Source organism: Malurus melanocephalus, unplaced genomic scaffold, assembly GCF_030028575.1.
Source record: "Malurus melanocephalus ecotype Western Australia unplaced genomic scaffold, MMel_1.1 scaffold_108, whole genome shotgun sequence".
In the NCBI taxonomy this organism is placed as follows: Eukaryota; Metazoa; Chordata; class Aves; order Passeriformes; family Maluridae; genus Malurus; species Malurus melanocephalus.
In genome coordinates this window covers 820,793-835,835 of record NW_026623340.1, presented here as the reverse complement: position 1 = coordinate 835,835, position 15,043 = coordinate 820,793, and the positions used below count along the sequence as shown (strand labels likewise).

Sequence of the window (15,043 nt, the reverse complement as noted above, 5' to 3'; positions counted from 1 at the left end):
ATGTTTATCTGTAAGAGCTTTAGCCTTTTTTATGTTAGATATATATTCATTTAATCCTCCATCAGGTTCTCAAATAATTTTCAGGGAAAGGTAGTTGAGGGTTTGAGAGTGCACAGAATGATCCCCTGGTTTGACAGATAGGAAAGCAAACAAAGAGAATTCAATTTTTCTGAAGCCTGATGGTTGCAGGCTGTATTTTAAAATAGAAAACATACCTGAAACTCCTAACAGAAGCTCACTAGTTTCTTGATTTACTTCTCAGGACATTTAGTTTTATATCTCATTTTAAAAGCATGGCATTAGTATATGTTTCCMTATAATCAGTGCACTAGTTTATTAATTGGTAGTGCATCTAGAAGGCATCTGATGGATTTGGACTGAAAGGTCAAGTGCTGTTAAAAGGCTTTAAAATGATTAAGAGTAGCACTGATTGGCACCATGCTCTACTTAAATATTTTTGACAAAAGCTCACGTAAGAGTTAAAACCATATCCATKCAGAATTCTATGGAGGGCACATATAATTTTTGCACTAACCAATCCAAAATTTTTCCAACCATTCTTGTGCTGTTTCATGGTCAAAACCCAAGATTTTCTWAACAATCTGCATCAAGCTGTCACAGTTATTTTTGTCATCTAGGAAAGCAATGCTTGTGACATCAGCACTAAACTAATTATCTTTTTGTGTGAAGTTGTCTCCAGGTAGGCTTTCTTCCTTTCCTATTTTCATTGTTGCCTGCAAATTATACTTGTTAAATCACGTGGCCAATTCACAGCAGCTTCAAATGACTGAAGCTATAATTATGTTTTGTTATTTGTGACAATTGTGACTGATATTCACAGTCAGACCCGCTTCCCTGTTGTGTGATGTAACAAACATAGAATAAAAGAWAGCCCTATTCCTAAATTGTCTGCAAAATAATTAAGGTGAGACATAAAAAGTAGATGCAACAAACATGAGGAAGGTACTGAAGAGAAAATAGAAATAATTATAAGGGAGTTAATGTATATGTAACAGAAAGAAGGTTATTCTCTGCTGTACAGTAAGGTCTACTTAGATGTTTTATGAACCAGCAATTTAAAGCCAAATAAATCACAGCATTCAAAAATGATCTTCTATGTGACTGAAACCAGAACTGAGTTGAATTTGAGAAGGATTTTTAACAGTGCTATCCTTGCATATGTATTTGAAAAGATGAATGTGTCCATTTTTAATTAAAGGAACGCTTAATAAAAAGCAACAAAAAMTGCAGAACACAACTAAATTAAAGCAGTCTATAAATCCACACYTGACAGAAATGCCACATTTACACCCTGAGTCTTCAGGTTCAGAATGAGCTACAAACACAAATAACTATTAATCTGCATCCGTTAATAACTATTAATGTGCATAAAGAAGTGTAACTACAGCACATGCTCAAAAGGGACTGATACCAACCTGCAGGAAAAAATGAAAGATGTATTTATTATCAGATTTTGAAAAGTATCTGAGTACCAAAAGAATCAATTATTTACTTCATTGAGTTGGACACTTAACTTCAATAATCACTTTTGAAAAGTGCATCTTTCTACTTTTGTACCAATAGAGATTTTTCTCCTCACAGAGCGTTACCTTAATTCTTCCTCCAGTTTAGTTTTAAAGGATGAGAGTTTTCTTGGAGGAACATTTTCAGGCAGGAATCAATTCTTGATTACAGTCTGATTTTTTACTCTCTTCCTTTGATCTTGTCATTTGATAACCTCTGTAGCTAATAACATATATACTTAAACAACCCTCTCACACCTGAATATTTGCATTTTGCAAATACTCCTGGCTGTAAACTGCAATTGATATGGAGCATCTGACCAAAATGCAGTGATCTTTCTTCTCCCCATGAAGAGCTCCATAGCTTTTGTATAATCCACAGCCCAAAATCCCACCAGCCTCAGMTGAATGCTGGATAATCTGACTGATGTCTCCAGCACCAGATTATTGCCCCAAACACATGGATGCATAATTTGTCTTTTGTCGGAGGGATTCCTCTTAAGACTGATGACTTTGGCAAAGCAGCATGAGGAAAATTCATTCTGAATGTCATTTGTTCTGACAGGGCACAGAGGCAGAGCTGAAAACTGGCCTTCCTTTATCCATCTGATCTGTAATCTTTACGAGGATGTTAGTAGAAGAAAATAACAGCATTGTAGAGACAGACATTACTCAAAGAATAACTTCCTTATATATGAGATTTTATTCATGGATTTGTGCTTCCTTTCTCAGATAAAGGACACCCATTCTTTTCTAAATATACCAATATTATTTTCCAGATATACAGGCCAGTGCTACCAACATTTCATTGCTGTTCACAGTTGGTGCTCTGTAATTCTATGTAATTTTAATTAAAGAAGAATTTTGAGACAGTCTCCCCCTGAGTTACCATCAAGCATACAATTAACTGTGTACAATTTCTGCTGGGAACAGTCACACAGTGATTTCAGATTAATAATTTAGTATTGCTTCCATATTTGTATCCAAAAAAAAAAAAAAAAAGGCAGCATAGACCCAGAACAAAGCATCTACTGAAAACAGTATATGAATTTGAAAAGACTTTTTCCTCAGTGTAGATTTTAAACCTGAGAAGCTCATAACTCCATCCGATGGACAAAGAAGAGAAATAATCTCTGTAGCTTTACACTCTGGAAGTTGCATTTGAAAGCCCTCACTAAATGCTCCTAAAAGCAAGGAGAGCAATASAAGCAATTTCATGCACAACCTTTCATCATCCTTTTGGTCATGAATAAATGATTGCTCAAGTACTTCCAGTATTGAAGATCCAATTTCTGATCTTGACTGTTCTGGCATTTTCTTCAAATTAGAATCAATATCAAAATAATAGCAGCAGTTGGCTTTCTATAAACAGACACATCTGTGCTGATGTTTTTCAGCAAATTCCAAAAGCAGAGCTTTTAGTGTGGCTGCCCTCACCTACTCCTTACAGTGCTTCAGAAACAACTCAAACAGTTCTGCAGAGAGATTGCTTGAAAGCTCCTTAACTAAGATCCTTCCAAATCAAAGGAATAAACAATACATCTGAGCTTTCTTCAGACTCTGAAGGGAGCAATCAGGGAATTCACTTGAACGCTGTCATAATGACAAAAAAAGATCTTTGAATCAGAATATTCAGTACAGTTCCTGACTGGGAAATTTTCCTATGTTCTCTTGCTATTGTCTTCCTTGATTTTGAGGGACTRTTATGGCATTATTATGATTTGGGTGGTGGAAGAGACTCAGGCACCCAGTAAATGAGAACAAAATGCAATTTYAAGAGTTTAAATTTACACCTAAGCTTATTTACTTCCTGTCCAACAGAAACCCCCCAACTTTTAAAAACAAATCAGCCCATACTAACTGTTTTGAATGGGTACTCAGGAACAAGTCTTTTCATGAGAAATAGAACTCTTCATAAATTCAAAATTTTATTCAGGGTAGATACATCTGTTTGCTGATAGAACTATTTGGGGGTGGGGGGGATGCCTAGATCAAAACTCGATCCAGTTTGCAAYATCTAATTTTGCTGTTGTAGAGAATGGCAGAGCTTCTAAGATTTTAACATTGTTCCCTGCATTTGGTGTCACTTTTGAGAACCTTAAAATTTGTTTGGCTACAGGGTGGGGATTTATCAGTATTGTTCCAGGTTAAAAAAACCTATTTTTTTTAACTATTCAGTCCTTTTCATAATTTAGGAAAATAAAAAGTACCAATGCACTTTTAAACTTCAGGCAACCCAAGTATAAAATAATTTTAATTCTAGGTRTAAGTGTTGAACCAACAATCAATAATTTATGTATGAGCAGAAACCTTGTTTATCTTAGTGTGTGGAATTTCTCGTAGCTAAGTGAACAGAAAGATGGACTGAGCTTTCAGAAGTGCTCAGCTGAAATGAGCTCACACTTATTTTAGCAGACATTATGTAGAAGAAACCCAATGCAGCAGGATCCCAATCAGAACAATTTCTCATTGCATGTGAGCAACTGTGTTACCATTTTCAATTCCTTTCTGCTTTGCAGAGTGTCCCAAAAATAGGAGTTTTGATGACAAGCAAGCCACAGAAAAACAGTTATACCCACCTGCCCATTTCCTTATGTAAAAGATGTTGCTTGAGAAACACTTCAAGAAAAAATAACCTCACTTTAAAACAAAAAAAAATCTAAAAAAAAAAAATAAAAAAAATTGCATGTATCTTCTTTGGTGCTTTCTTGAGATAAAATGTGTCTTAATATTTTTTCCAGACATTCGGGACAGTGGGGGACCTAAGCCTGTGATGGTGTATATTCACGGAGGGTCCTACATGGAAGGCACTGGAAATTTATATGATGGCAGTGTTCTAGCAAGTTATGGGAATGTGATAGTCATCACAGTCAACTATCGCCTTGGGGTACTTGGTAAGAAGCTTTCAGCTTTCCACTAATCCCTGCTATCTGCAATGCCATTCGTATTGTGTGTGAGAATGTGCTTAAAAAAAGAAAAAAAAGAAAAGGCACAAGAGCAACAACAAGTGTTTTTCAATTTTCTTTGTCAAAATAAGGTTTGTATTCTGGGGATGAGATATAAAGACATTGCAGGTATTTTCTGGAAGGGCCTTGTTGTCGTGCTACATGAAACAGGTATTCCTATTGTTGAGCTGTCCAGATAGAAGAGAATCTCTTTTTAAAATTATTTTTATTTTTTTATTTSCTCTGAATAACACTGATGCTTTAACTCATGGATGGTTAAATTAATTTTATTAAAACTTTTAAGCCATAGAGGGTAGGGTTTTCTATGGGAATGAAAGAGACTAACTTTTGAGTACCATGATTTTTTTATGCTTTGAAAAGTCAGGGATGTTATGAAAACATCTTTTTACCTGTTTGTTTTGCACTTCACTGTGGTTTTGAGAAGTATTATGGGTGCCATTCAAACACCTCTTTTACAGAGAATGAATTAGAGAATGAAAGAGTTACATTTGATTGTTTTAAGTAGGTTCAAAAGAATGTGCTCATGTTGTTGGTGGAGGTGTGAGGTGTCCCTCTGGTACCTTTTATTTATAGAAAAAAAAATTGCTCTGCTATTTGTTCAGTGTAGTCACATGGATGATAAAGCTCTGGAGACTATGTGATTGTTGGGTTTTTTYCTGCATATTCTACCAAAATATTGCATGCAAAGACTGCTGAAAGCAGGAGTTGGATGCTGGGATATTCTGGAGATCAATAGAGTAATTTCAGAAAAATTTCATAGGTGTAAATGTGTGACACACCAAGTGTCATTCACGGCAGAGAGTTTATTCTGAAGACCAGCCAACCTTGTTTTCAAATGTGTGCTACTCTTCTTTGCCTTTGGGTTGCCTTTTTTTGGTTTTGGTTGCTCTGTTTTTGGTGTTTTGGATTTGGTTAGAACAGCCCAGATGCTTTGGTTCTGGTTTGCTCATCTGGGTGGGTAATTATCTTCCAACAGTTTCATTTCTGCTAAAAATTTTGCATCCTAATTTCAGGGGGAGGGAATGATTTTGATTTCAGATTTTGAAACTTAGTTTACCGTGATTATGTTTTATAAGAGATGGGATAATTTCCAGAAAGATCATAACTGTTGTCTGGATTTCTCTTGGTACTGGAGGTTTCATTTGTGATGTACCACTTTTAGTAAGGAAATTCTGGTATTTTGTATGGTTTTCTTCCTCCTGTTTTCAAATTTTTATGGTAACTTCAAGTCCTGGACACAGAGTAGTGCAGCAGTTAATAATCTGTGCCTCTAATCTACATTTCAGTTTGACACCAGTGCCTGCCTTTGATGTCTCWAACATTTCTCTGTATTAAATGCCAGTATAAAAGAAAGTATCTATCATCTGAAAGGCCTGCTTTTTATGTGTATTATTTAGTCCAATTCCTAAGTTATTAGTAATTTCAGTGTTTAAAGGGGATAGTTGCTTGAAAGATGAAAATTAATACATCTTTGTTGACGATAATGGTTTTTCCACTTGTAAATTAACACTGATCCCTGAGGTAACCCACAGCTAACATCTCACTGAGCTTAAGAGGATTTCATTTGTGTTCATGCTTTTGTGATTCTTTGGGCTTTGTGGTCTTTACTGAGCCTCAAGGGTCAAAGAGATAATTTTATTTTAAGTGGGAGCTATTACAGTAAAACCTCTAAAATTCACAGCAGAGTCCAGTGGTTGGKATGAATACTTGAATTGCTTTCAAACTAACTAAAATAACCCTGTGTCAGGTTTGCAGGGTTTTCTTAGTTAAACAATGCTGTTTTTGTGGAATTTCTACGTATCTATTGTATTTGGTGTAGTGCCTATGTGTTGTATATTACATAAATGCCAAGATTCACWCTGTGACTTTTCTAAAATAAATAAGCTGATAAATCATGATCAATAAATAAATGTTTAGAGCTGCAATAGCAACATTTTCTTCCAGACCATCCAATCATGATGGCACTGGGGATGAATTTTGATATCAGGCTCCTCACAGTACTACTATTAAGCCCCCAGTAGACAGCTTTTGATGCAGCTCAGATTATTTTCCTGTTTATTCTGAGCTGAAAGATCCTTTGTTTTATGAACAAATCTGCTTGAGAAGCTGCATTTTGTGGAGACACAAGATTTGCTTCTAAATGAAATGTTAGAAAATGTCTAAAAGTGAAATCCAGTTGGTAAAGAGGAAACAATGATAGAAATTAAAGAAGGATGGAGCAAGTGCATTTAAAATAAAAACAGAAACCRAAATGAGACCAAAACAAAACAACAAAATAAACCAAMCAAACAAAAACCCAAAGCCCTGTTGAATTCCCTGGCTCAATTTTGTCTTTGAAACAAGTCTGAGAATGAAAGTCTGTTAGAAACTGTCTTTAGATAAAGATGATGGAAAAGAGAACTGTTTGCCCTGGGAAATTGGGGGCTAGTGAATAAGAAGCCATTGGAAACAGACTATTTATGTCTTCTTTAGATTCTTTTTGAATGCAAGTCTTGTGCAAGCAATTTCACCAAGAAGGAATACTGCAGAAGCAGTCTAATAGCCTTGAAGGACAGTGCAGATATATTTTTATGGTTTCTTTTTGGGAAAGGACAGATATGAAGACAAGYTTGGATTTTAAACTCAGCTGATTTAAGGTGTGCAGTGTTTACTCAACATACATCTGCCTGGTGAAAAGCAGGAGCATTTTATTTCATTTTCATTAAGAAAATGGAAAAGAATTCTAAAAGGAGTCTATTCAGCATCCAGAAAAGATCATGATAGACAGATTTAATACTRCCAGTGCTGTTTTCTGTATTCTTTCCTATGAAAGGTTTATTTAGAGAAGGAGAATGTTTTGGGTCACCATTGGCTACTACAGCTTTTAATTTCAAGGGAGAGAAAGGAGAGAGCTGGTTTGTGCTTACTGGGAATTTGTTTCTTCGTTTTTTTTTTTAATTTATACTCTTTGCTCTTGATTAAGCCACTGGATTTTAATAGAACTTTAATAGAAAAAAATGTTATTGAAGCTCASAAGCTGAACTGGGGGAAGGAATAACAACTCAGAGGAAACTCTCAGTTGAGCACTGCTTTAAATTTCCAATTTTTTCCCCTTTGAGGCAGAGTTTGTCCCTACAGAAACAGTAACTTGTCATTCCAAGGGTCTGGGTCAAAAAGTAGTAATAAATAAAAAGGAAAAAATATCTGTATTTTGTATTTTCTGTAAGGCATTCTGTATAATGTCTGCAATGGGAAGGCAAACACTCTAAACTTTTAGACCAAAATTCCTGTCAAGATGGAAGTACAGCCATGAGTGAGATTGTCTGCATTATGTATTCTTTAATTACACAAAATTTTCCCTTTTGAGGAGGATACAGGAACCATTACTGTAATTTAGTCTCTCATTTATACTGTCCCCTATAACTGGAGAATAGTGACTGGGGTTATTGAATAGAAAACACTTATCCAGGTGTTCCACCACTTCATTTTTTTTTTTTTTTTGCCAGTCGGTACTTTTAATGCTGCAAGTAAAGTCACTGCAGCAGACTGAAAGCTCTGATGACATTATTCAGTACATTATTTCTCAAATAATGGCACTGAAATCAATGGGGCTCTTCAGTGCAGGGCATCCCCTTGTGACAGAGCGTGCTTGCCTGTAATTTGGAGTGATGTGATGAGGAACAAGGGTACTGGAAAGGTATTTGCTCCTCTTGCAGAGAGCTGCTTTGGAGAAGAGCTGTTCTTAGAAGTCTGTTGTGTTTTCCAGCCCCAAACTCTGTTTTTCAGGGCTGTGGTGTGTGAGCAGCTGTGCTGGGCTGCAGCAATAATGCCAAATAAAACACATAATAGTGACAGGAAACAGAACAAATTAAAAAATACCCTTGCAAAAACCCTTTTTTAACTTAGTTCATGACTGTTGCTGCTTTTTGGATCATGCAGGACAGAGGATGAGCTTTATGAAGCTGTGAAATGTTTCRTTGCTGTGTCAGGATCCATCAGGGAAATACCTGAGGTTTGAATATGCATGTGCTGCTGTGCAGAGTGATTCCAACCTGCAGTCCCTTGTAGGSTCCAGAGGCACATGGGATGTGAGGACACAGGACGTGTTGGGCAGCCTGTGCCAAGCCCACAATTCCTGCCCTCATCCATCCTGCTCTCAGCAAAYAGTTGCTCATTCCCAACAGGCCGAAAAAATAAAGCCCAACCTTTCATTTATGAGTGAGTTTATGTGCTGTGGTAATTCCAGAGTGTAGCCCAGTGAACCTTTTCATGGGATGAAGAATTATCAGTCAACCATTTGCAGGCCACAGAGATGAGAATATATTATAATGAAAACTACTTGGAAGTACCTGCCTGTTTCAGGAGTCTAATTCCATTGGGATTGGCTAGAAGGTACTGTCATGTTTTGTTTTTAATACTTTTCTCTTTTTAAATAAAATAAAACACCATAATTTTTCCCCATTGCATTCAAATTAGATCTTTTTTTTCTCTGTTAATACAATTTGTCAAACTGATTTATCCTAATTTTGGTAATTTCTTGCCTCATATTTTTCCCGTCACATAGTTTGGATGGGGTTTTTTTGCTGCCTTGCTCTTCTCTTTATTTTGACAGCATGTCAATACTGTCAATACTACTGAAAATGTTAAACAGGGGATGTCTTTAAAACATGATTCAAAAGAATGTATGAAATTTAGATATAACACTTTCAAAAATTGCTTCATATCAGATTGAAAAGCTTTGGTCAACTTCACAATYATGATGAGCTAGTGTCCTGTTTCACTTAACTATTTTTTGCAAATATAACTTATTATGTTCTTATTCTGCAGCCAGGGGAGTTTTCTCTCCTTCTGAAAAGAAGCATTTTCACTTCAGTGAAAGTAAGCAACGCATGGCATAGTGGCTATTCAGTGAAAGTAACAGTGCAATAAGAAGGTTTATGTTAGTTAGATATCAAAGGAGATAAAAAATGTACAAAGACTCCTTTTCTTACATTGCTTAGACTGTGGGGTTTTCTTTTATAGTTCACAATTTAATATCSAGTAAAAATGGGAAAATGTTTGATCATTAGCTTTGGTGACAAGCACATCCATTATCTTTTTATGAAACCTTAAAGGTACTGTCAGGAGATGGCATTTTATTCCAGCTTTGCTGCACCTCTAAAGGGTCTCTGATGAGCCTTTTTTTCTATTTTCCATTTCCTAACTTGTTTGAGTAAAAGTGATAGATGAGCAGAAGATTATATATTATCRCCTAATTAAAAGTACATTACATTGAAAGTAAAGATGGAAAATTAACAGCAAAACACATCAAAATGTGCAGTCAAAAATCATTCAAAGTTTCTGAAATGGAAGAACATGCAGAGAATGTTAATCTAGAAATACTTTTGGGGACCCCTGGCAGCTTCATAACAGTTTTMCTTTAGATAGAAATGAAATTTTAATATTTTAGGATTATGCAGTAGAGAAGGTGTCCAGAAGGCCTGATCTGATCCTTCCTCAGCCTGGGGCATCACGGAGTCTTGGTATGAARCCCTCCAAATGAATTTGATTCTAGATAAATAGAAGGAGTTAAGATAGAAAGAGTGCTGCAGTTATCTATTCCCCCGGGTGCTGTACTTCACAAGGTCTGATTTACACACACTTAGAATTCTAAAAATGTATTAAACAAGTTTTATTTAATCTAGCAGGGAACCTCAGGGCAGCCCAGCTTGCAGGAGGCCCAAGCGCAGCTCATCTAGATTGGCAGTGTCCTAATTTCATAGGTCCATTAACAGAATTAGCATTCAAATCTCAGACCAGCTGTAATTAATGATATTTTAGTGATTTGGGGTTTTTTTTGTGAGCTGGTAGAGCCAGAGGGGGGTTGGGTATGCAGTGGAGCAAAGGAAGATTTCCACACTCGAGTCTGGGCCACCAAAGTGACAAAATGGGCTCGTGGTAAAGAAGGGGTTATTGACTYGAGATGTTTAAAGGGTCAACTGCAGAGCACAGCAGGCAGGATATTTATGAAATGGGAACCCTGAATATATAGTGCACTCTTAAAATGAACCATTTCTTTTGTGTTTGTGCTTTGTCTAGCGCAGCCAATTGACATTATCCACCTGCTTGGATAGATGCATACACACACCTGCTTCTCTGGTTTTTTTAGGGCACAAAGGCATCATTTTATTTGCCACAGAATAGGTTTCTAYCTTGGTACAGGTACATTTTAAATAACGTGTTTATTCTGATGTTTTTCACTTGACTTCTTTTTTGGTAAACAGGAGAATAACAAATAACAAACTTTAAAACTATTCATTTTGGCATAAGAGCAGTTTGTGTCATTTCTGTCAAGAAAAATTACTTTTTGGTAAGATAAATTTCCTTCATCAATATTTAATCATATAATAAAGGTATCCCAGTTTTTCTAAATAGCAGATTTATCTTTGAGAGCATAATAAACTTCAGCATGATAATGATTGCAAAATAGGAAAGAAAAAGCACTCRCTGAAGACAAGTTATAAATACCTTACTGCCTCAGAATAAAAACCCCAAAATCTTTGACCCTATTATCCTACATGAGATCATTTGTAATTTTTATCATCTACCTTTGTGCAGCTACCCTCATTTTGCTCTAAGGGATATCTGACCAAATTATTTTTGCACCATTACTGATCYCCATTCAAAACCTTAAATCTAATTATTCTTAATGTTTCAGCTGGACAGTAACACCTGTATTTTAAACTACACACWGTCCTAAGCCTTTGGTTTTCTTGTGAGGGGGGATTTCTTGGGGAGCCAGATTTGGCCCCATCCTTAGAAGCAAACAGAATTTAGGCTGCTCAGCCTTTTCCAGAATGCCAAATTTCCCAGGAAAGCCAAGAGATGGGGATAAAGAAGGATTTTTACACGATTTGTATCTCACTGCAGAGCGTTCCCACACAGAAATAATCCTCTGAGTTCCCAATATTCTGTTTCTCAACCCAATATTCTGTTTCTCAACCCAATATTCTGTTTTTCAACCCAAGCAGGAAGACATTCAGAAATCTCTGTAGCTCAGCATCCCCATCAGGTCCATGCCCAGCCTCGGTGGGTTGGTACTCCTGAGTTTTATGCTGCTCTAATTCATGCCCAGAAAAAAAGTGAAAGAAAATTCTTTCAGCATTTATGACAGAAGTAGCAGGACGAGTAGACAGAATATTTCCAAATTCCCAGTTCACGGCGTTTAATTACATATATTAAAATAGTTTTCTGAAGCTTAAATTAAGCACTTCTGTRTACTGTGGGGCTTTGGAAGCAATAGATAACTTGACAGGGATTTCCATTGCAAATATTGCTCTCATTTTTCACACATTTCAGTTGCATAAAATTCCTCATTTTATGGTTTTTTTCATGTGCAAATTAGTTTACATATATGGGTACTAGCTCAAATATTATTCTGATACTTCCTTGATGTAGTACCTCATGGTATTTTTGAATCAGTTGAACAAGATCTGTATTTTAAGGTTGTAACAGCACTTTTTAATGGTTAAAAAGAGTAATGTGAACAATAGATCTAGAGTAACAAAACTCTCTTGGCAGCAGTACTGGCAAGAGAGAGTCCTAAATTTTTTCTTCTGCTAAATGTGTGATCCATGTGTAAATGCCAACCTAGAAAATACTACAGAAAAAAAAGTTGCAATTTGCATTACCTTGTAATGGAGAATACATAGAAGACTGCATTGTTTGATACACTGATTTCTTATATCCCARGATGTACTGGCAAATAAACATTATTTTGGCAAAAACTGCTTTTGAATACATTATTGCATGAAAAAAATGCTACATGAAGATCTGTGAAAGGCCAGAGGAAATGATGTATATTGGTTAATATCCCTTGTTAAGCAAAGTATGGAAGTTGCCTTCCAGCTAATATAAATACTAGATACAAATGTATTTGTGAAAGTATTTTGAATATGTCTTGTGTTGTGTATGTTGCAAGCCAAAAATACTTTTGAGAAAAGAAAGATTACTTATACAATTTAATTAAGAGCTTGAAATATATCCTCCATGTTTCAGGGGGTTTGTTGCTTGAGAAGTAAATATTACTGACATTTTTCATTATTCTGCAGTAATTTTTCACTATTTTTTTCAAAATTCTGATGAAGTAGAATGAAAGAATTGAGAAGTCTTTATCTGGGAGATTCACTACACATTCAAGAATTCTATTGATTTTTAAAATTATTTTTGCTGTATTTTTTTGTCAGCTCCGGAATGTTTGTATTTATGAAATCTCACTTTTTCATTACAATTTGTTTGTTTTCTCAAGGCTTCCCAYCATGATTTTGGTTGAGGGGTCTGAAATGACCCCCTGAATTGAGGGGTCAGGTGTGCTGACAAATTTCTTTACTATTTATTTTATTATTAAAGAATTAAGTTCAGGAGCACAAAATATTAAAAAAAAAAAAGGAGGCTGAGCACCATATAGATACAGATAATTTCGAAAAGATAGGGCAGACATATCCCTAAAYTGTTTTGCTTCCTTAGGTTCTAATACCTTATGTTTGGTAAGCACTTTGTATCATCTCACCCATTCCAACAGGAAACACATGGGTGAATGAAATTCTTYCCAAAATATTTGTTCCCATCTCTACTTGTGGGTGCAGTTTATTGCAGATAAATTGATTTGCTTCTATGGCTGAAATTCCCTTTTCAGCTGCAAGTAAATGCTGTCTCCACTGGAGATGGTTTTGCTGGAGCAGTGACACAATGGGGTGTCCTTCACTGAACCCCCTGTGTGCTGTGGGGCCAAARGCCATGTGCTCTCAGCTACCCACAAACCTTATTAATGACCCTACAAAATGCTCTCCTGAGCACCCTGGTGATGCTCTAATTGCTCACTTCATTATTATGTGCCTCTTGAAAAATGCTCTCTAAATATTTTCCTTTTGCCATTTGCGTAGTTCTTAGCAAGGATGGCTAAATTATGGTGGACTGAAAGGGAAATGTTCACATTAAAAGGAATTTTACCTTTCTTTTCACCATTTCTTTCTGAACATTCACCTCTCCAGCGGGGAAAGACTGAGAGAATTGGGTCTGTTCAGCCTAGAAAAGAAGAGGCTTCAGAGTGACCTAATTGTGACCTCCTGAAGAAGCTGAAAGGAAAATGGAAAGGAACTTTAAACAAGAGCCTGGAGTGAGAGAACAAGGGGGAATGGCTTCAAACTGAGAATAGGTTTAGATTGAATATCAGGAAAAATTTCTTTCCTGTGCAGGTGGGGAGGCTCTGGCATTGGATACCCAGAGGAGCTGTGWCTGCTCCATCCCTGGGAGTGTCCAAGGCCAGGTTGGACGGGGCTTGGAGGAACCTGGGACAGTGGAAGGTGTCCCTGCCCATGGCAGGGGGTTGGAACTGGGTGATCTTTAATGTTCCTTCCAACCCAAACCATTCTGTCATACTGTGATTTAAAATTTTCTCTTTTAACACTTTGTGGGCCTGTACATCCTGTGTGTTCAAAGCTTAAAGCCCATTTCATGATTGAGTTTCTCCTGTTGTTGTCACTGGGAGCTGCATGGATGCACGTTGTTTGGATTTTGGCTATCATTAGRTTGTTGAATTTCTATTAAAGATAACTTTAAATGGAAATGCACTAATAATTTAATTTCTTTTCTTTCTGATAGCAAAGAATTCACTTGACAATTACCTTGCTAGCACAGAGCTTTCCTAACGTGGGTTAGGAACTTCTCTAACTGAAGTTGTGCTTTAGAAATGTTATTGATAAATACAAGATACCACCTGCATTTTCCAGTAACCACAAAACTCAGCATCTGTGGTAGCATCTGAATTTCATCTTTGCAGCTTTTTCAAAGGTAGATGTTACAGAAGTAACATCACAATTTGAAATTCAAGGTTCCATTCTTAGATGGCTTTAAAACAATGCACACATTTCCTTTTCTTTCCCTCTCATAAGTGCATAATGTTGCTTTTTCATCCTTTGAAAGTTCTATATAGTTGTTGCCTGGTTTCTTTTTATAAATATTTCATAAGTAGTGTTTTGATCTCCAGTTCAAATTCAGTCATGGCAGCAGATGTTCTTGTTGATAGGTTTCTTTTGAAAGTACTGTGTACAAACAAATTTACAAACACGAGTATATTCAGTAGGTGAAGTGGAACTGATAATATTGGAAAAGTATTACGATGAATAAATTCTCAGTTTTAACCCTATTTTTTTTTTTCTTGAGACCTACAAAAGATGAACAAAAGATGTCATTGCTTGGCTGTATTGAAGATGAAGCTTGAGGGTTAGTAAAAGGTCTGGATAATCTTAAAAACAAGGGAAAAAATCCTTTTCTTGCAGAAAAAGTTGTCTTTCAACCAGATCCAGTTCCAGGCTGTCATAGAGCAGGTCTTCTTCAAAGGTGGTGATGAGCAGCTGCCATTAGGAGCCATCAACTTTGCTAGAATCTGATCTGGTTTTATTAGGACCACGCACAAATAGGAAATGTTATGTGTTTTGTACCAGCAAGGTTTTGCATCTGTTGCAGTGTCTCTGAAAGAGGGGCAGGTTTTGTTTTGGCTGCCCTGGCTCCATGTATTTGTTTCTCTCTCTTGCTCCT

General features: G+C 36.4%; 1 protein-coding gene across 1 annotated transcript in view; it reads left to right on the top strand.

Annotated features, from left to right (window-relative positions):
- The window catches only part of NLGN1 (neuroligin 1), a 281,018-nt gene that overhangs the window by 99,331 nt on the left and 166,644 nt on the right, over positions 1-15,043 (top strand). The window contains exon 3 of the mRNA XM_057369384.1: positions 4,265-4,417. Within this exon, the coding sequence (XP_057225367.1) occupies positions 4,265-4,417 (153 nt within the window). The remainder of the gene's footprint in view (positions 1-4,264; positions 4,418-15,043) is intronic.